Source organism: Stegostoma tigrinum, chromosome 8 (genome assembly GCF_030684315.1).
Source record: "Stegostoma tigrinum isolate sSteTig4 chromosome 8, sSteTig4.hap1, whole genome shotgun sequence".
NCBI lineage: Eukaryota > Metazoa > Chordata > Chondrichthyes > Orectolobiformes > Stegostomatidae > Stegostoma > Stegostoma tigrinum.
The window spans coordinates 59055165-59075264 of NC_081361.1; the positions used below are offsets into that span (position 1 = coordinate 59055165).

General features: G+C 43.9%; 1 protein-coding gene across 1 annotated transcript in view; it reads right to left on the bottom strand.

Annotated features, from left to right (window-relative positions):
• Positions 1-3767: 3767 nt before the first annotated feature.
• pdzk1ip1 (PDZK1 interacting protein 1) overlaps positions 3768-20100 on the bottom strand; it is a 31242-nt gene continuing 14909 nt past the window's right edge. Inside the window, exons 2-4 of the mRNA XM_059648249.1 lie at positions 13418-13544; positions 7144-7242; positions 3768-4640 (exon numbers count right to left, since the gene is read on the bottom strand). Of these exons, the coding sequence (XP_059504232.1) occupies positions 4556-4640; positions 7144-7242; positions 13418-13544 (311 nt within the window). The 3' untranslated portion in view covers positions 3768-4555. The remainder of the gene's footprint in view (positions 4641-7143; positions 7243-13417; positions 13545-20100) is intronic.

The window sequence follows — 20100 nt, forward strand, 5'->3', positions numbered from 1 at the left end:
TCCCGTGGATAAGGTGCAGCAACGTAAATATGGAAAGTACAACCTCATCTTAGTTATCGCACTTATTGGTTTCACAGTAATTCAGGAGGATTTAACTTAACAATGTTGATATTGCATTGTCAGTATAGTAATTGTAACAAGGTCAGTCAGATGAACCTCATGGAGTATGAGTTCCCTGATTGGGGCAGGATCAGTGTCAGTGACTCTACACATGTAAATAAAGGGTGATTTTGTGACTGGTCCCTGCGGAATTATATCAGTCAGTTATTATATATGGACTTCACCAGTTTCAAAATCTCCCCTTCCCCCACTGCATCCCAAAACCAGCCCAGCTCTTCCCCTCCACCCACTGCATCCCAAAACCAGTCCAACCTGCCTCTGCATCCCTAACCTGTTCTTCCTCTCACCCATCCCCTCCTCCCATCCCAAGCCGCACCTCCACCTCCTACCTACTAACCTCATCCCACCTCCTTGACCTGTCCGTCTTCCCTGGACTGACCTATCCCCTCCCTACCTCCCCACCTATACTCTCCTCTCCACCTATCTTCTTTTCTCTCCATCTTCGGTCCACCTCCCCCTCTCTCCCTATTTATTCCAGTTCCCTCTCCCCATCCCCCTCTCTGTTGAAGGGTCTAGGCCCGAAACGTCAGCTTTTGTGCTCCTGAGATGCTGCTGGGCCTGCTGTGTTCATCCAGCCTCGCATTTCGTGACCCTTGAAGGAAATTGGTTGGAGGAAAAAAAAACTGCAGATACTGTAAATCAGGAACAAAAACAGAAGTTGCTGGAAGCTCCACAGGTCTGGCAGCATCTGTGAAGAAGAATTTAGAGTTAACGTTTTGGGTCTGGTCACCCATTCTCAGAACTCAAAATCTGATCCAAGTCTAGTTTGAGATCATTGCAATTATGTTTTACTCATCCACTGGATGAGGGTGTCACTGGATAGGCCAGAATTTAAAGCCCAATGCTAGTTGATGTTTCCTTCAGGAATTATCCACCATGGTCAGTAGCAGTGATGGATACTTAAGTTTCCCAACCAGACCACATTCTGTGCTCTTTCCACCCTCAAAGCTTCATCTGTATATAGTGTTCAACGTGGCAGATGTCGCTTCATTAATTGAGGAAGGACAGCCGATGTTAATCAGCAAGCAGCTTCTCTTTCCCATGCTTGATCTGTTGGCATGAGAATTCATTGGATCTGGATTCAATTCTGAGAATATCCAGGACGATGATCACCACGTTGCCACATGTTATGGGTCCATTCTGACAGTGAGACAGGAAATGCCAGGGATGATGTTGGAGGATTCTGAAGCATTGGCCATAATGTCTGAGTTGGTGAGTAAGGCTGTTGCTTGAATAGTCTGTGGGGTAGCTGTTGTAATGTTGGCACAGGTTGATATGTTAGTATGAAGGATTTTGTATGTGTAGTTGACTGGGTAGGATGTGCCTTTGTCATTTCAGGTTCCTAGGTTATTTCCAGACAGTCTGTCCAATCTTACCCTAATAACTGACTGATATAATTCCGCAGGGACCAGTCACAAAATCACCCTTTATTTACATGTGTAGAGTCACTGACACTGATCCTGCCCCAATCAGGGAACTCATACTCCATGAGGTTCATCTGACTGACCTTGTTACAATTACTATACTGACAATGCAATATCAACATTGTTAAGTTAAATCCTCCTGAATTACTGTGAAACCAATAAGTGCGATAACTAAGATGAGGTTGTACTTTCCATATTTACGTTGCTGCACCTTATCCACGGGAAGCTGGGAGCTTGGCTTACTGCATCTTAAGGGTAAGAGTGGATGCCTTGAGTCTCTGATGCAACTTCTGTTCTTTCCCTTCGTGCTCCGTAAGATTAAGACACAAAAGAGTTCCCAATGGAAAACCCATTATACATTCCTTTCTGAAAAAAGGAAGCAGTTTTTCAAAAATTATTATTCACTGACTGGACACGGGCATCCCTGGCTGTGTCTACCCTTATTGTCATCCTACTTGCTCTTGAGAAGGTTGATGGTGAGCTGCCTTCTTAAAGGGTTCTGGCAATGATGGTGAGTAAGATGGTAAAACAACTGACAAGAACAAAGACAAATGTGAAATTAACAGAACTATAAGGCTTCTTGAAATCCTTGAAAAATTTGTGTTTGGATTTCTAAATTTACCCATTGCTCAACGCCTAATATTTGTGGAAACTTGTGACCAACCTATTGAAGCTTCTGTGGAGACAGGGAGTGAGTTAACATTTCAAGTTGGCGACCTCTTTCCTCAGAACCGAAGTGCTTAGAGATTAACAGTCACGAAGCAAGGTAGGGAAAACAGGAAGTGGTAGGAAATAATAAACAAGAAGGTTGTGACAGAGTGGAAAGCAGGAAATACAAGATGACAAACAGACAATGATGCAAGCAAAAGATGATGGTAAAAGTAGAAGAAAGAATTGTGCCCACAGAATTTGTAAATGGATGAAGAAGCATCACCATATCTTTCCCATAAAAGGAGTTATGAACTGAGGTCGTTGAACATTGACTCTGGGAGGTTATAAAATATCTAATCAAAAGATGAGATGCTGTTCCTTGAGCTTACATTGACCTCAAAACCCAAGTCATAATATTATTTCAGAGATAGTCAGAACTACCTGGATGCTGGAGAATCTGACATAGCGAGGTATGGAGCTGGATGAACACAGCAGGCCAAGCAGCAACAGAGGAGCAGGAAGGCTGACTTTTCAGGTTTGGACCCTTCTTCAGAAATGGGGGAGGGGAAGGGGATTCTGAAATACATAGGGAGAAAGGACGAGGTGGGTAGAACATGGATAAAGGAGCAGATAGGTGGAGAGGAGACGGCCAGGTCAAGGAGGCGGGGATGGAGCCAGTAAAGGTGAGTGTAGGTGGGGAGTTAGCTCGGGGGTTGGTCAGTCAAGGGAAGACGGACAGGTCAAGGAGGCGGGGATGAGGCTGGTAGGTAGGAGGTGGGGGTGGGTGTTGAGGTGGGAGGAGTGGATTGGTGGAAGAAAGGATGGGCAGGCTAGGGAGGCGGAGATGAGCCGGGCTGGTTTTGGGAAGCGGTAGGGAGAGGGGAGATGTTGAAGCTTATGAAGTCTATATTGACACCATTGGGCCGCAGGGTTCCCAACCGAAATATGAGGTGCTGCTCCTGCAACCTTCGGTCGGCATCGTTGTGGCACTGGAGGAGGCTCAGGATGGACATGTCATCCAAGGAGTGGGAGGGGGAGTTGAAGTGGTTCGCAACTGGGAGTGCAGTTGTTTGTTGTGAACCGAACATAGTCCTCGCCCCGACCGCATCCCAAAACCAGCCCAGCTTGTCCTCGCCTCCCTATCCTGCCCATCCTTTCTCCCACCTATCTACTCCTCCCACCTCAACACCCACCCCCATCTCCCTACCAGCCTCATTCTCCTCCACCTCCTTGACCTGTCCGTCTTCCCTTGATTGACCAACCCCCATCCTAACTCCCCACCTACACTCACCTTTACTGGCTCCATCCTGGCCTCCTTGACCTGTCCGTCTCATTGCCACCTACCTGCTCCTTTATCCATCTTCCATCCGCCTCCCCTGTCTCTCTATTTATTTCCGAATCCCTTCCCCCTCCCCCATTTCTGAAGAAGGGTCTAGCCCCGAAACGTCAGCTTTCCTGCTCCTCTGATGCTGCTTGGCCTGCTGTGTTCAACCAGCTCTACACCTTGTTATCTCATAGTATTATTCGCTGTTTTAATTTTTGGCATAGCTATAATGACATAAATTACATCACTTTTTCATACTGTCAAAATAAAATTTAATACACCATAATCTTTTACGTTGTACATTAACTACCGAACCTTTTCTTCATAGCAAAAGAGAAGAACTGGACCACAAATTAATGATGAGGCACTAGTTGCAAATCAAACTCAATCTTTGTCATGGACGTGAGTCTAAATTTCTGTCTTAAAATATTGCATAGCAGGTTTCTAATGTCAAAAAAAATGGGAAAGATGAAATCGCTTTCGGCAGTGACCATTCACTCTCTAGTGGCTGGCTTCAGAACACTTCTGGTAAATATAAAGAGCTTGCAGCCTGATCAGAACTCCAGGTTGACAAGCTTGAACCAATGGCTTCCCCACAGTTCAGTTCTGGAATCACCATGTTGAGAGGATACAATGAGTGTAGTGAAGGAGATTTTTGATAAAAATTAAAAAATTAAACAATCCCAGGCTGCTCTCTCATGTTTCTGAACAACCAGTTGCAAGTGGTGGATAGAGGGGCACTTGGTTGTACATCTCAGATCAGGGAAAGAAAAAGTTCGAAGTTTCCTTATAATAATATATTCAAAAAATCAAATGCAATCATTCATATATGTGTAACACAGATTCATCGTAAAATGTGGTTCAAGCTGTACTAAAATATCCACCTTATTAGAATTTCTTCACATTATGTCCTATTCTATCTTTATATTCAAAAATAAACATGAAAAAGTCCTCCATGTCCAACAAATCCTACGAAAATAATCTAATACGGTAAATAGACCTTCTGAAAAACATCATCACCTTCTTCTTAACAGTGCTACATTGCAGTTATAACTATCTTTGGTGATTCATCGTTGCAGACCTCAAACACATTTTCATAGGCATTGGAATGTTCACTGGATCTGTTTCAACAAGAAAGGTTAAACAATCATGAATATGCGATAAATAAAATTATTCTTAAAATCGCTTTGCATTATTTTATGCAACTGGGTAAAATAATCATACTTAATGCCTCATATCAAATGATGATGGATAATTAAGTGATGATGATTTGAAAGTTTAGTGAAGAAAATTATGACATAAATACATTTAAGTAACTAAGGTGCTATAATCAATCAGGTTGACAATTTTAGTTTGATGACCCCTGCTGAAATTTAGATATATGTGCAAGTGTCAAGCACTTGCTGATCCTAATGTTTGAACTGCTTTTTCAAGCTTTACTATTTGCATTCCAGCATGTATCACATAACACTTAGTGAAAGGAAGGAATTGGGGAGGGGAAGGGGAAAAAACAAAACTATTTGATCAAAGTAAGGTTTCTAGTGTGTTGACAACTACCCTATACCACTTTACAGTTTAATTCTCAATCTTTTTTATTCTTTCACAGAACGTCAATGTCACTGGCAAGCAAAGAATTTGTTGTCCATCTTTAATTTCCTTTGAACTGAATGGCTTGCTTGGCCATTTTGGAGGATGGTTAAGAGGCAATCACTTTGCTGTGGATCTAGAGTCATATGAAGGCCAGACCAGGTAAGGACATCAGTGAATAAACTATAAATTGATGACAGTTTCATGATCTACATTACTAATTACACATCTATATGACACGGAGTTTGCACATTCTCCCCGTGTCTGCGTGGGTTTCCTCCGGGTGCTCCGTTTTCCTCCCACAGTCCAAAGATGAGCAGGCTGGGTGGATTGGCCATGCTAAATTGCCCGTAGTGTTCAGGGGTGTGTGAGTTATAGGGGGATGGGTTTGGGTGGGATGCTTCAAAGGGCGGTGTGGACTTGTTGGGCCGATGGGCCTGTTTCCACACTGTGAGGAATCTACTCTAATTTAATCTAATACCAGGTTTCAATTCCAGATTTATTAATTAAATTCTAATAATTTGAACACGTTTCCTCAGCATTAGCACAGGCCTTGGAATTATAAATCCAATGACATTAGCACTACATGATCATCACCTCATCAAATTATGAGCGAGGGAAGTAGTTGAAGCGCCATGTTAAACATTACACGTGTACATATGGGATGCAATAAATAATTCAGAAGTTATGTATTTACTGTTAAATTTTTAGACCTGGTATTTGCAAAAAAAATGCATGTTACTTTATCCTGATTCTGGATTTCCAAAGAACTATTTACAATAATCCTCTGACTAAACTGTATTATGTAAAATTAACACATTTGGAAATGCGAAATGCTCCTGCATGATATTTCAAAGCCCTGTTTATTTTTCTGATCCAGTTATTAATTTCTCATATTACTTTTTTATTCTTCACATTTTTATACTTACAACTTGATTTTTTAAATTGCACCAAAGCCGTAGAGCTGCTGTAACTCAATATTTGGCACCAGTAGCAATACCACTTTATGTTACTTTCCCTGTGCATCTGTTGCATAGTGACTTCAAGCAGGACATAGTTGAGGAGACAGTAGGAACTGTCGATGCTGGAGAATCTGATATAACGAGGTGTAGAGCTGGATGACCACTGCAGGCCAAGCAGCATCAGAGGAGCAGGAAAGCTGATGTTTCGGGTCTAGACCCTTCTTCAGAAATGGGAGAGGGGAAGGAGATTCTGAAATAAATAGGGAGAAAGGGGGAGGGGGTGTAGAAGATAGATAAAGGAGAAGATAAGTGGAGAGGAGACAGACAGGTCAAAGAGGTGGGGATGGGGCCAGTGAAGGTGAGTGTAGGTGGGGAGTTAGTGAGGGGAGAGGTCAGTCCAGGGAGGATGGACAGGTCAAGGAGGCGGGATGAGGCTGGTAGGTGGGAGATTGGGGTGGGGCTTGAGGTAGGAGGAATGAATACATGGGAGGAATGACAGGTTAGGGAGACAGGAATGAGCTGGGCTGGTTTTGGGATGCGGTCAGAGGAAGAGAGATTTTGAAGCTTGTGAAGTCCACATTGATACCATTGGGCTGCTGGGTTCCCAAGCAGAATATGAGATGCTGTTCCTGCAATCTTTGCGCAGCAGCATTGTGGCACTGTAGGAGGCCCAGGATGGACATGTCGTCCAAGGAGTGGGAGGAGGAGTTGAAGTGGTTCACAACTGGGAGGTGCAGATGTTTACGCGAACCAAGCGTAGGTGTTCTGCAAAGTGATCCCTAAGCCTCCACGGGGAACATACAAAGGCAGATGGACAGCTCTGTATCTCACAGGAGTAAGACCTATTATTCAGGTCTCCTTCGTAGTCTCAGTAACAATGCCTGCCATCCCAATTTAACTTGTGTCTGGCTTCTATGCTGCAATGGACTCCATCTTATTTAAGATAAGAGCCTCCTCTTGTTGGACCAGATGCTATTCGATGGCCTTGGCTGCTGTACTAGTGACTAAATAAAATATTGTAAACATTACATTGCTGATATTCAGAGCATTAGCACAATATTAACTGGTGAGTCACCTCACAGCGTCTTTTAAAGTCAGGGTCTCAGAGATCTGTTTTCCATTAATATTTATGTAGTCAGCTTCTGTTGCTGGTGATTCTGGTTGATTACTCTCCCTGAGCAAAAGGAGAAATAGGAGCAAAACTATTAAATTACATTCTGATGATGAAATTTGGCTATTATTTTATCAACATATTCTCTTTAAACATTTGGCTTTGCTCTCTACAGAATGATCCCTAGTGAAATATTAACATCGCATTCCAGAGCTCCACTGGAATTATGTATTAAGTTCAATGTTTGGGTCATCAAGTACTAGTTTAATTTGCTTTGCAGCTTATGCTAATAGAAGCTTTGGCAATGTACAACAAATAAAATATTTAGAAGTGCAACAGTAAAAAGTTTAATCTTAGCGAGTGTCAATCAGCATCTAGCAAGTTTATAGATCTATACACATTTTGTAATGTTCTCCTTTGATGGACATCAATAATGCGAGGGAGTTAACTACTCCCTTGTGTGGGTCTGAACATTCCCATGTCTTTGCAAGCTAACATCCCATCTCCAGCCTTCCTTTCCTTGCCAAAGTCCTTACATGTTGTCGCTTTCCGAACTTAGAGTCATACAGTCATACTGCATGGAAGCAGACCCTTCGGTTCAACCAGTCCATGCCGATCACAATCCCAAATTAAACTAGTCCCACCTGCCTGCACTCGGTCTATATCCCTCCAAACATTTCTATTTAAATACTCAGCCAAATGTCTGTTAAATGTTATAAGTGCACCCAGATTCACCACTTCCTCTGGAAGCAGATTCCAGAGAGAAATGACTCTCCATGTAAAAACGTCCTTCATGTCCTTTTTATATCTTTCTCCTCTTACCTTAAAAATATGTCCTCCTATTCTTAAAATTTCCCAGCATAGGGAAAAGACGTCTGTCATTCACCTTATCCATATCCATCATGATTTTAAAAACCTCTATAAGGCTACCCCTCAACCTCTTAAGTTCTTGTGTAAAAGTCCCAGCCTATCTCGCCTCTCCCTATAACTCAAACCTTCCTTTCCCGACAACATCCTGGTAAATCTTTTCTGAATCCTCTCCAGCTTAACAACATACTCTCTGTAATAGGGTGACCATAACTGGACACCGTACTCCACACAGGTCTCACCTACGTCCTGTACAACCTTAACCTGAACCCCTAGGTCTCACTGTTCTACAACACTTGCTAAGGCCCTACTTTTAATTGTTTGTTTTACCAAATGTAATACCTCACATTGCTACAAGTTAATCTCCATCTGTCACTCCTCAGCCCATTGACTCAAGTGATCAAAATCTCTCTGCAATCTTAAATAAGCTTAGATAAGCTTCTTCACTGTCCACCATGCCACCAATTACAGTGTCATCTGCAAACTTGTGCCCCTCTCTCACAGAACTCCATGTTTGAACTTCTCCAATCAGGTGTATGTTCCTGCCATTATATCAAAATCACAAATGACATCCTAGTAATCTATTGTTCATCATCCTTCATGGCCTGTTTGCAGTTGTTGAAACAGTTGGTCACAGAATCCTCTGATAACTCTCCATGACATGCAGCCAGGTAGCACTGCATTTCCTTGGTTCTGTTATTTTCTAACTAATTGTAGACAAATTAACTTCTGTATTTTCTTCTCTTCATGCTTCTGCAGCTCTGCCTCTAGTGTTGTCCAAGCATGTATCTTTCTTCATGTCCTATATCGCACTTATATGGCACATCTTGGTAACATCATCTGTAGGCATCAGTTTCCATATCTGAGAAAGTAAGGACTCTAGATGCTGGAGTCAGAGTGGAGCTGGAGAAACACAACAGGTCAGGCAGCACCAGAGGAGTAGGAATGTCGACATTTTGGGATTACACCCATCATCAGCACTGGGAAGGGAGATGGAAGCTCGGAAACAGAGGGAGGACGGTGGAATTGGGAAAAGGTAGATGGGATGGTGATAGGTGGATGCAGGTATGGGGTAGTGGAGATTGGTTCGAGGGAAGGGTGGGGCATATAGGTGGGAAAGAAGATGGACAGGTTGAGTCAGGTCAAGGAGGCGGGGATGAGAAAAGGTTGGACATGGGATGAGACTGAGGTGGAGAGTTTTTGAAATTGGTGAATTCTATGTTAAGGCCATCAGGCTGTAAGCTGTCAAGTTGGAATATGTATTGTTCCTCCAGTTTTCATGTGGCATCAGTGCATCACTGGAGGAAGCCCAGATGGACATGTCACCAAGGCAGTGGGACGGGGAGTTAAAGTGGTTGGTGACCGGAAGGTGGTGTTGATTACAGTGTACAGAGTGCAGATGTTCTGCAAATCAGTTACCGAGTCTGCGCTTGGTCTCACTGATGTGGAGGAGACCACTTCGGGAGCAACAGGTACAGTAGACCAGGTTGGAGGACGTACAGGTGAATTCCTGTCGGTTTGGAAAGATTGTCTCGGACCTTGGATGAAGGTGATAGGGGAGGTGTAGGGGTAGGTGTAGCACCTCCTGCAGTTGCAAGTAAAGGAGCTGGGGGTGGTAGGGTTAGTGGGGAGTGCGGAGCAGATGAGGAAGTTGCGGCATGTGCAATACCTACAAAAGGCAGATAGGAATGGGGAGGGAATTATCTCTTTGGTGATGGGGTCGGATTGTGGGTGGCGGAAGTGACAGAGAATGATACGCTGGATACGGAGTTGGTGGGATGGTAGTGAGGACCAGGGCGATTCTGTCTTTATTTTTGTTGAGGGTAGGGCTTTTGAGGGCAGAAGTGTGGGAAATACAAGTGATGTAGTCGAGGGTATTATGAATCAATGGAGGGGGTTGCTGCAATTCTGGAGGTAGGAGGACATCTGGGATGTTAACCGCTTCAGCACCAACATCTGTTTCAAGCCCACCAACTCCCATAGCTATCTTGACCATACCTCGTGTCATCCACTCTCCTCCGTGAATGTGATACCCTACTCCCAATTCTTCCACCTCCACCACATTTGCTCCCAAGATGGGGCATTCCACTCCGGACATTCCCAACCTCTGCATCCAACGTATCATCCTCCTCCACTTCCACCACCTACAATCCGACCCCACCACCCAAAATATAGTTCCCTTGCCACCCCATCTGCTATCTGTAGGGACCGGTCACTCTGTGACTCCTTCATCTGCTCCACTCTCCCTATTGACCTCCCCAGGCACCTTTCCCAGCAACCGCAGGAGGTGCTACACCTGCCCCTACACCTCCTGTCGCACCTCCATCCAAGGCTCCAAACAAACTTTCCAAATCTGACAGGAATTGACCTGTTCATCCTCCCACCCCGTCCAGTGCTCCCAATGTGGTCTCCTCTACATTGGTGAAACCAAGCACAGACTCAGTGACTGATTCTCCGAGCATCTGTGCTCTGGACACGATAATCAACAATGCCTTCCAGTTGCCAGCCATTTTAACTCCCCCTCCCCCTCCCTGAGTGACATATCCATCTTGGGCCTCTTTCAGTCTCACAATGACAACACAACTGGAGGAACAACACCTCATATTCCACCTTGGGAGTTTACAGCCTGATGGCCTCAACATAGAATTCACCAGTTTCAAAAACCCCCCAACCCGGCCTCAGCCCATACCCAACCCTCCCTCTCATCCCTGCCTCCTTGACCTGACACAAACTGTCCATCATCTCTCCCACCTATCTGCCTCACCTTTCCGTCTGACCAATCTCCACTACCCCCTACCTGCATCCACCTATCACCATCCCACCTACCTTCCCACAGCCCCATCCTCCCATTTATATCTGCGCTCCCTTCCATCTTCCCGGTCGTGATGAAGGGTGTAAACCCGAAAAATTGACTTTCCTGCTCCTCTGATGCTGCCTGACCTGCTGTGTTCTTTGAGCTCCAGACGGTATTGATTCAGTTTCCACGTGTATGATATCCCTGTCACAGTTATTTAAACCATTGCTATCTCTTGATTTGACTAGTCCAAGATACTGTTGATTCTACCACCACACACACCCCAAGCCTTTATAATTCAAGGGCAAGAAAATATCTGCTGCTTGTATTCTAACTTGTTCTAAGTCTCATTGACCCATTGCCTTGGTGCATGCTGACCTGGACCGAATCCCAGTTAAGTAATACTTCAATTTTAAAGCATTTATCCTGCTCTCAAATCTTCCTATGGCCTCATTCCTAACTATCTCTGCAAAGATGTCTAAAGGTGTGCAGGTTAGATGGATTGGCCAAGATGGAATTGACTGTAGTGTTCAGGGATGAGTAGGCTAGGTGATTAGCCATGGTTATTGTGGGGATGCGGGATATGGTACGGGGATGCACTTCAGAGGGTTGGTTCAGTCTTGATGGGATGAATGGCCTCCTTCCACACTGTAGAGGGTTCTATGATGCTATGAAACTCTTTCAAATGTCAAATTTCAAATGTCTGATCAAAGTGTGCAGAAGACTCTGAAAGTCTGCAGAGGGATATAGATAGTCTCAGTGAACGGGCATAGGTCTGGCAGATGGAGTACAATGTTGATAAGTGTGAGGTCATCCATTTTGATAGGAATAACAGGAAAATGGACTATGTTTTAAATAGTGAAAAATTGCAGCACATTGCTGTGCAGAGGGACTTGGGTGTCCTTCTGCATGAATCGCCAAAAGCAGGATTGCAGGTGCAGCAGGTAATTAAAAAGGCAAATGGAATTTTGTCTGCCGTTGCTGGAGAGATGGAGTTTAAAAACAGGGAGGATATCCTGCAGCTGGAGTACTGTGTGCAGTTTTGGTCTCCCTACTTGAGAAGAGATATACTAGCACTGGAGGGGGTGCAGAGGAGATTCACTCGGTTGATTCCAGAGTTGAGAGGGTTGGATTATGTGGAGAGACTGAGTAGACTGGGATTATACTCATTGGAATTCAGAAAAATGACGGGAGGTCTTTTAGAAACATAAGATTATGAAGGGAATAGATAGGGTGAAGGCAGGGAGGTCGTTTCTGTTAGCAGGTGAAACTAGGACTAGAAGTCATTGCCTCAAAATAAAAGGAAGCAGATGTAGGACTGAGGTCAGGAGTAACTTCTTCACCCAAAGGGTTGTGAATCTGTGGAATTCCCTGCCCAGTGAAGCGGTTGAAGCTACCTCGCTGCATGTTTTTAAGGCAAGGCTAGTTTTGAACAGTAAAGGAATTGCAAGTTATTGTGAGTGGGCGGGTAAGTGGAGCTGAGTCCCAAAAAGATCAGACATGATCTTATTAAATGGCGGGGCAGGCTTGAGGGGCCAAATGTTCTACTCCTGTTCCTAGTTCTTATGTTCTTATGATCTATGTTCCTTTAGTTTTGGCCTCTTGAGAGTCCCAATTTTAATGACTACAGCATCGACGATTGTTCCATCAGCTACCTTAACTGCAAGCCCTGCAATTCTCTCCACTTTTTACCTTACATTTCATCTTTAAGATGCTCCTTCTTCTTTGACCACATTTTCCCTCATATCCCATTTGCACTCAGTGTCATATTTTGTTTTATAAAACTCCTGTGAACTAACTTACAAAGTTTTATTTCAATAAAAATGCTACATAAATTCTGATTATTATTGTTAATTGGATGCAAAAAATAAATTGATAATATTATATTCATATTTATATTTTTGTATCATAAACAGATGATCATGGAATATGGGAAATCTTTAAAATCACTAACATCTATAGTACATGATGCTAAAGGCAGACAGAATCAGTCGGTTCACCTGAAAGCATTTGGTTCATAGTCACGTCATTACATATTCAATTCATGAATGTGTAGCAGAACTGAAAGCATTCATATACTTAGAAATTATTTTAAAATTGCATTTTTGGTTTATTCTTCCAGGTGACGGAGCACTATGTCACATTATGGTTAATCTATGTTATTCCATTGCCAAGCACCTCTTAACAAGATAAAGATTTATTCTAGCGTTCTTTTTAACTTGGTCACTGAAGTGCACTAAACTAGAATGCAGACATTAACCGCATCTGCCAAGCATCAGTTTTAATTATACACATTAATCCTGTTAACTGAGCACATGGAGAAATTGCAGGCTGCCTTGTATTATCCCAATACTCCCTCACACCCCTACTCCAGTGCACATCTTGGAGCTGCTCAGGTGGAGATATGACAGTAACCCCTATTAATTTAACACTGTCCATTGGGATAAGTGATGAGGGAAGTGAAGAAAATTATTGGATTAAAAAAAACATATTGTAAATTCCAAAACCATTTGCACTGTCTGTAGCCTAATAATCATGAAAACGTTCGAACAAAAATGAAAGATTTCAGAAACTTACTCCGAATTTGTGCACCAGATTTTATTCACGATAAATCCAATGAAACATACGCAGAGAAATACAGCTACTGCAATGATCCCAGTAAGCCATGGTTGTAAACGTCTGCTAGACTGTTCCTTAGGTTGTCCTGTCAAAAAAAATGACGTAAACTTACCAGAAACTAATAAGTCGTCTTTTCACAGGTTGAAGGGAGTTCAATGCAGAATTTGTTCCTGTTTCTAAGGAGGCCATTCACTATTTTGCAAAATTGCGATAATTTAAAAATATTTATTCATAAGTCACATTATTGAGTTTGTAATATGACATGTTTTAAATGTTCATGAATGTGTCTCCTCTACAGTGCCCATGCTAACAAATTCAAACATTCACAACATTACAAAAGCAAAATAATCTGTAAACACTAGTAGGAGTTCAGCACCAGTGTAAAGAAGTAGATGGCCCCAGATTCGGAAATAGAAATACTGATCAGACTATAAAGACTCACTGAGGGTTTCTTGTGGCACAGCAGTAGTGTTCCTACCTCTAAGCCAGTAACCCCTGGTTCAAGCCCGACCTGCTCCAGAGGTGTGTAATCACGTCTCTGAGCAGATTGACTAGCAAAAACATCAACACTAATAGCTAGATAATAAAATGTGAGGCTGGATGAACACAGCAGGCCAAGCAGCATCTCAGGAGCACAAAAGCTGACATATCGGGCCTAGACCCTTCATCAGAGAGGGGGATGGGGAGAGGGAACTGGAATAAATAGGGAGAGAGGGGGAGGCGGACCGAAGATGGAGAGTAAAGAAGATAGATGGAGAGAGTATAGGTGGGGAGGTAGGGAGGGGATAGGTCAGTCCAGGGAAGACGGACAGGTCAAGGAGGTGGGATGAGGTTAGTAGGTAGATGGGGGTGCGGTTTGGAGTGGGAGGAAGGGATGGGTGAGAGGAAGAACAGGTTAGGGAGGCAGAGACAGGTTGGACTGGTTTTGGGATGCAGTAGGTGGGGGGGAAGAGCTGGGCTGGTTGTGTGGTGCAGTGGGGGGAGGGGACGAACTGGGCTGGTTTAGGGATGCAGTAGGGGAAGGGGAGATTTTGAAACTGGTGAGGTCCACATTGATACCATATGGCTGCAGGGTTCCCAGGCGGAATATGAGTTGCTGTTCCTGCAACCTTCGGGTGGCATCATTGTGGCACTGCAGGAGGCCCATGATGGACATGTCATCTAGAGAATGGGAGGGGGAGTGGAAATGGTTTGCGACTGGGAGGTGCAGTTGTTTGTTGCGAACTGAGCGGAGGTGTTCTGCAAAGCGGTCCCCAAGCCTCCGCTTGGTTTCCCCAATGTAGAGGAAGCCGCACCGGGTACAGTGGATGCAGTATACCACATTGGCAGATGTGCAGGTGAACCTCTGCTTAATGTGGAATGTCATCTTGGGGCCTGGGATAGGGGTGAGGGAGGAGGTGTGGGAACAAGTGTAGCACTTCCTGCGGTTGAAGGGGAAGGTGCCGGGTGTGGTGGGGTTGGAGGGCAGTGTGGAGCGAACAAGGGGGTCATGGAGAGAGTGGTCTCTCCGGAAAGCAGACAGGGGTAGGGATGGAAAAATGTCTTGGGTGGTGGGGTCGGATTGTAAATGGCGAAAGTGTCGGAGGATGATGCGTTGTATCCGGAGGTTGGTAGGGTGGTGTGTGAGAACGAGGGGGATCCTCTTAGGGCGGTTGTGGCGGGGGCAGGGTGTGAGGGATGTGTTGCGGGAAATACGGGAGACGCGGTCAAGGGCGTTCTCGATCACTGTGGGGGGAAAGTTGCGGTCCTTAAAGAACTTGGACATCTGGGATGTGCGGGAGTGGAATGTCTTATCGTCGGAGCAGATGCAGCGGAGGCGGAGGAATTGGGAATAGGGGATGGAATTTTTGCAGGAGGATGGGTGGGAGGAGGTGTATTCTAGGTAGCTGTGGGAGTCGATGGGCTTGAAATGGACATCAGTTACAAGCTGGTTGCCTGAGATGGAGACTGAGAGGTCCAGGAAGGTGAGGGATGTGCTGGAGATGGCCCAGGTGAACTGAAGGTTGGGGTGGAAGGTGTCGGTGAAGTGGATGAACTGTTCGAGCTCCTCTGGGGAGCAAGAGGCGGCGCCGATACAGTCATCAATGTACCGGAGGAAAAGGTGGGGTTTGGGGCCTGTGTAGGTGCGGAAGAGGGACTGTTCCATGTAACCTACAAAGAGGCAGGCATAGCTGGGGCCCATGCGGGTGCCCATGGCCATCCCCTTAGTCTGTAGGAAGTGGGAGGAGTCAAATGAGAAGTTGTTGAGTGTGATCTGTAGGAAGTGGGATGAGGAAATGAGTCAGTTTCTCCCTGATTCCTAGCCATTATTTCATCTGATCTCCGGCAAGTCTCTTCCCTAGTCCCCAACTAGTTTCTCTCTCTTCTCTAACAAAACTCAAATTTCAAACTACAAAGGGAGGTTCGGATCTTAGAGAAACTTTTTGAAGGCATTCTAACACACACTTAAAGGCTGATACAAAAACCAAAACTGTTACAGAAGCTCAGCAGATTTGGCAGCATCTGTGGGCAGAAAGCACAGTCAACATTCCGAGTTCAGTGACCCTTTTTCAGAACTGATAGTAGCTGGTAAAAGAAGATATATGTGCTGAAGACAGGGGTGGAGTGGGGAGGAGTTCGTGGATAGGCAGGGATGGAGCCCAGGGAGAGAGAGAACAACAGCCAGGCAGACAAAGAGATAGATGAAAACACTCCAGAGAAAGAAAAGCTTAGTTTTAATTATACATATTAATCCTGTTAACTGAGCACATGAAGAAATTGCAGGCTGCCTTGTTTTATCCCAACACTCCCTCACACCCCTACTCCAGTGCACATCTTGGAGCTCCTCAGGTCAAGATGTGACCGAGATGCCTATGCAGAAAGCAGGCCATGTCATGACAGGTTGTGGGAATAGGTAAAGGACACGGAAAAATGTGTTCAGGTTCTGGAATTATTGAACTTGATATTGATTCAATGACATTATCAATGCTGCTTCTTTCTCTCAACTGGAAAAATTTTGGTATGGTTGCTTTCAACATCTACCCAGGTCTCACCATTTTCTGGTCTCTCTTCACCTCCTGTGGGTGGTAAATTTGCTTAAATTTAATACACTTTTTGCAATGTCTTCTGAGATACAGAGAATAGAAAATCTTGCCCAGGGCTCAGAATTTTCTGTGGCCTTCAAAAAGCGAGGTATGGAGTTATTCTTGGATCAGGTGGACAAAAGAGAAAGGGTTGTCCTTGAGGATAAGGGAAATCTTTCAGTGAAGTCAGTGTGCAGTAAGCAAAACATAGACAAACACAAAAATGTTATCCTCTCCTTGCTTGAAGATCACCCAGGAAAGAACCAGATAAACAGTCTTCTGCATAAAAAGTCCTCAGTCTGTAAAGTGCTCGCCTTTATTGATCAGTGCATTGAGTACAGCAGTTGGGAGGTCACGTTGCACCTGTATAGGACATTGGTTAGGTGATTTTTAGAATACTGCATGCAATTCTGGTCTCCCTGCTACAGGAAGGAAGTTGTGAAACTTAAAAGCGTGCAGAAAATATTTACAAGGATATTGCCAGGACTGCAGGGTTTGAGTTATAGGGAGAGGCTAGATAGGCTGGGGCTTTTCTCTCTGAAGCATCAGAGGCTGAGGGGGTGACCTTATTGAGGTCTATAAAATCAAGAGGGGCATGGACAGGGTGAATAGCCAAGGTCTTTTTCCCAGGGTAGGGGAGTCCAAAACTAGGAGGGCATAGGTTAAGGTAAAGGGGAAAGATTTAAGAAGGACCTAAGGGGTAACTTTTTCACACAGAAGTTTGTATGTGTATGGAACAAGCATCCAGAGGCACTGGTGGATGCAGGTACAGTGACAACATTTAAAAGGCATCTGGGTGAACATATGAATTGAAAGGGTTAAGAAGATATGGGCCAAATGTTGGCAAATGGGACTAGGTTTGATTGGGATGTCTGGTTAGCACAGATAAGTTGGACCAAAGGGCCTGTCTCCATGCTCCAAGTAGGAAGCAACATATGTTGGTAGGAAGAATTAAAAGGCAGATTATTATTTAAATGGAGAGAAACTCCAAAAAAAGTGCAGCACAGAGGGATCTGGGTGTTTTTGTGCATAAAACTCAAAAGACGGCATGCAGATGCAGCAAATAATTGAGAAGGCAAGTGGAATTTTGGCATTTATGGCAATGGGGTTGGAGTTTAAAAACAGGTAAGCTTTGTTACAACTGTACAGGGTATTGGTCAGTCTGCACCTGGAATACTGTGTGCAGTTTTGGTCCCTGGATTTAAGAGAGGGTGTACCGGTATTGGAGACGGTTCAAAAGAGGTTCACCAGTCTGATTCCTGGGATGAAGATATTGACTTCTCAAGAACAATTAAGGTTAGGCCTTTATTTGTTACATTTAGAAAATGAGGGGTGATCACATTGAAACATACAAGATTCTGCATGGGCTTGATAGGCAGATGTTGAGGTGTTACACTGGTGAAGAAATCTCACATCGGGGGGATAGTTACAGATTAAGGGTACACGTATTTAAAATTGGGGTATGAAAGAATTTCTTCTCCTGGAGGATAGTGAATGCCTGGAATTTTCTATTCCAGAGAGCCTTGGAGACTAGATCATTACAAGTATTTAAAGGGAGCTAGAAAGATTTGAGAAATATCGAAGAGTTGAGGGCTATGAGGAGCTGGGACTAAATAGGATTTGAGACCTAGGGCAGTTTAGGCACAATCTCACAGAGTGATGCGGCAGCTCAAAAGGCTGAATAGCCTTCTCCTGTCCTGAATTTTGAAAAGAGAACTGGGAAACTGAACATTTTGAGTTAACATGAGAATTCCAATGAACGGTTCAATATTTCACCTAGTATAAAAGGTGAACAGAGAAGATTCTAACTGTTTAAGTGCTGAACTGATCAGAAAATTTGCTGTAATCATGCAAGTGACATCAGAATAGATTAACGAGTATAAAAACAAAACAAGGACCAATGCTAGCCAACTACCTTGAGGAACTTCCATCTAAGGATTTGGAGGAGGTCCAGAGGAGGTTCACAAGAATGATCCTGGGGTAAAGGGCTTGTCATAGGAGGAGCAGTTGAGGACTCTGGGTCTGTACTCGATGGAGTTTAGGAGAATGGAGGGGGATTGAATTGAAACTTATAGAATACTAACAGGCCTGGATAGAGTGGACATGTACCTCTAGGTTTCTTTGTCGGCAACACTTCCCAGGGCCCTACTCTTAACTGTATACATCCTGCCTTGATTTGCCTTACCAAAGTGCCACACCATACATTTATCTGAAGTAACCTCCAACTGCCATTCCTTGCCTCATTTGCACAGCTGATCAAGGTCCCATTATACTCCTGAGATAACCTTCTTCACTGTCCACAGTACCATCTATTTTGGAGACACCTGCAAACTTTCTAACCATACCTCCTACATTAACATCCAAATCAATTATAAAGATGATGAAAGCAGTAGACTCAGTACCGACTCTTGTGGCACACCACTGGTCACGGGCCTCCGGTCTGAAAAGAAACTCTCTACCACCACCCTCTGTCTCTTCCCTTCGAGCCAATTTTGTATCCAAATTCTCCCTGCCCAACCGTCCCTGGATTCTATGCAATCTAACCTTACTAAGCAGTCTACCATGTGGAACCTTCTTGAGAACTCTGCTGTTCACATAGACAACATCTACCACTCTGCCTTCATTAATCACCTCTTCAAAAAGTCATCCGACATTCCGCACACCTGTCAGCCTTGCCCTTCACACCAACAAGAACATACCGTCTCTGAACTCTCATAATCTTGTTTTCTTAAAAGTCTCCCACTTGCCAACTGGCCCTTTACCTGTGAAGACTGTGTGGTAATCAACTTTTCAGTTCCTAATACTGACAAAATTGCCCTTACTCCAATTTAGAAATTTAACTTTTTGATCAATTCTATCCTTTTCCATAGCTATTTTAGAGCTAATAAAATTATGATCACTTGCCCCAAAGTGCTCCCCCATTGACACTACAGTCACTTGCCGTGCCTTATTTCCCAACAGAAGGTCAAATTTTGCTCCCTCTCTAGGAGGTACATCCACATTGAATACGAAAGTTTTCTTGTACACTTAACAAATTCCTCCCCATTCAAGCCCTTAACATGATAACAGTCCCAGTTCCTACATTAAATTCTAACTGACAAATTTTTGCCCAGTTATTTAACCTATTTTTATTCCCTTGCAAATTCCTTTTGTCCACTTCTTAACATGTTCTCCCACCTATTTTTGTACCATCAACAGATCTGGATCTATTATACTCAGCAGTGTCCTCCAAGTCATTAGTATGGACAATAAATAACTGAGGTCCTTGCAGCACGGCATTCATTAAGTCTTTCTAACTTAAAAATTACCGATTAAACCTGACTCTCTTGGTTTTAACTAATCCTCAACCCATGCTAATAATTTATGCCCAACATTGTGAACTCCTATTTTGTGCGATTGCTTTTTATGTGGCATCTTACTGAATGCCTTTTGGAAATCCAACCTGGCTGCATCTACTAGTTCTCCTTTGTCAATTTTGCCTGATACATCCTCAAAGAACTTAGCGCAAATTTATCAAACATGATTTCCCTTTCACAAAACTATATTGACTCTGTTTGATTGAATCAAACTTTTCTAAAT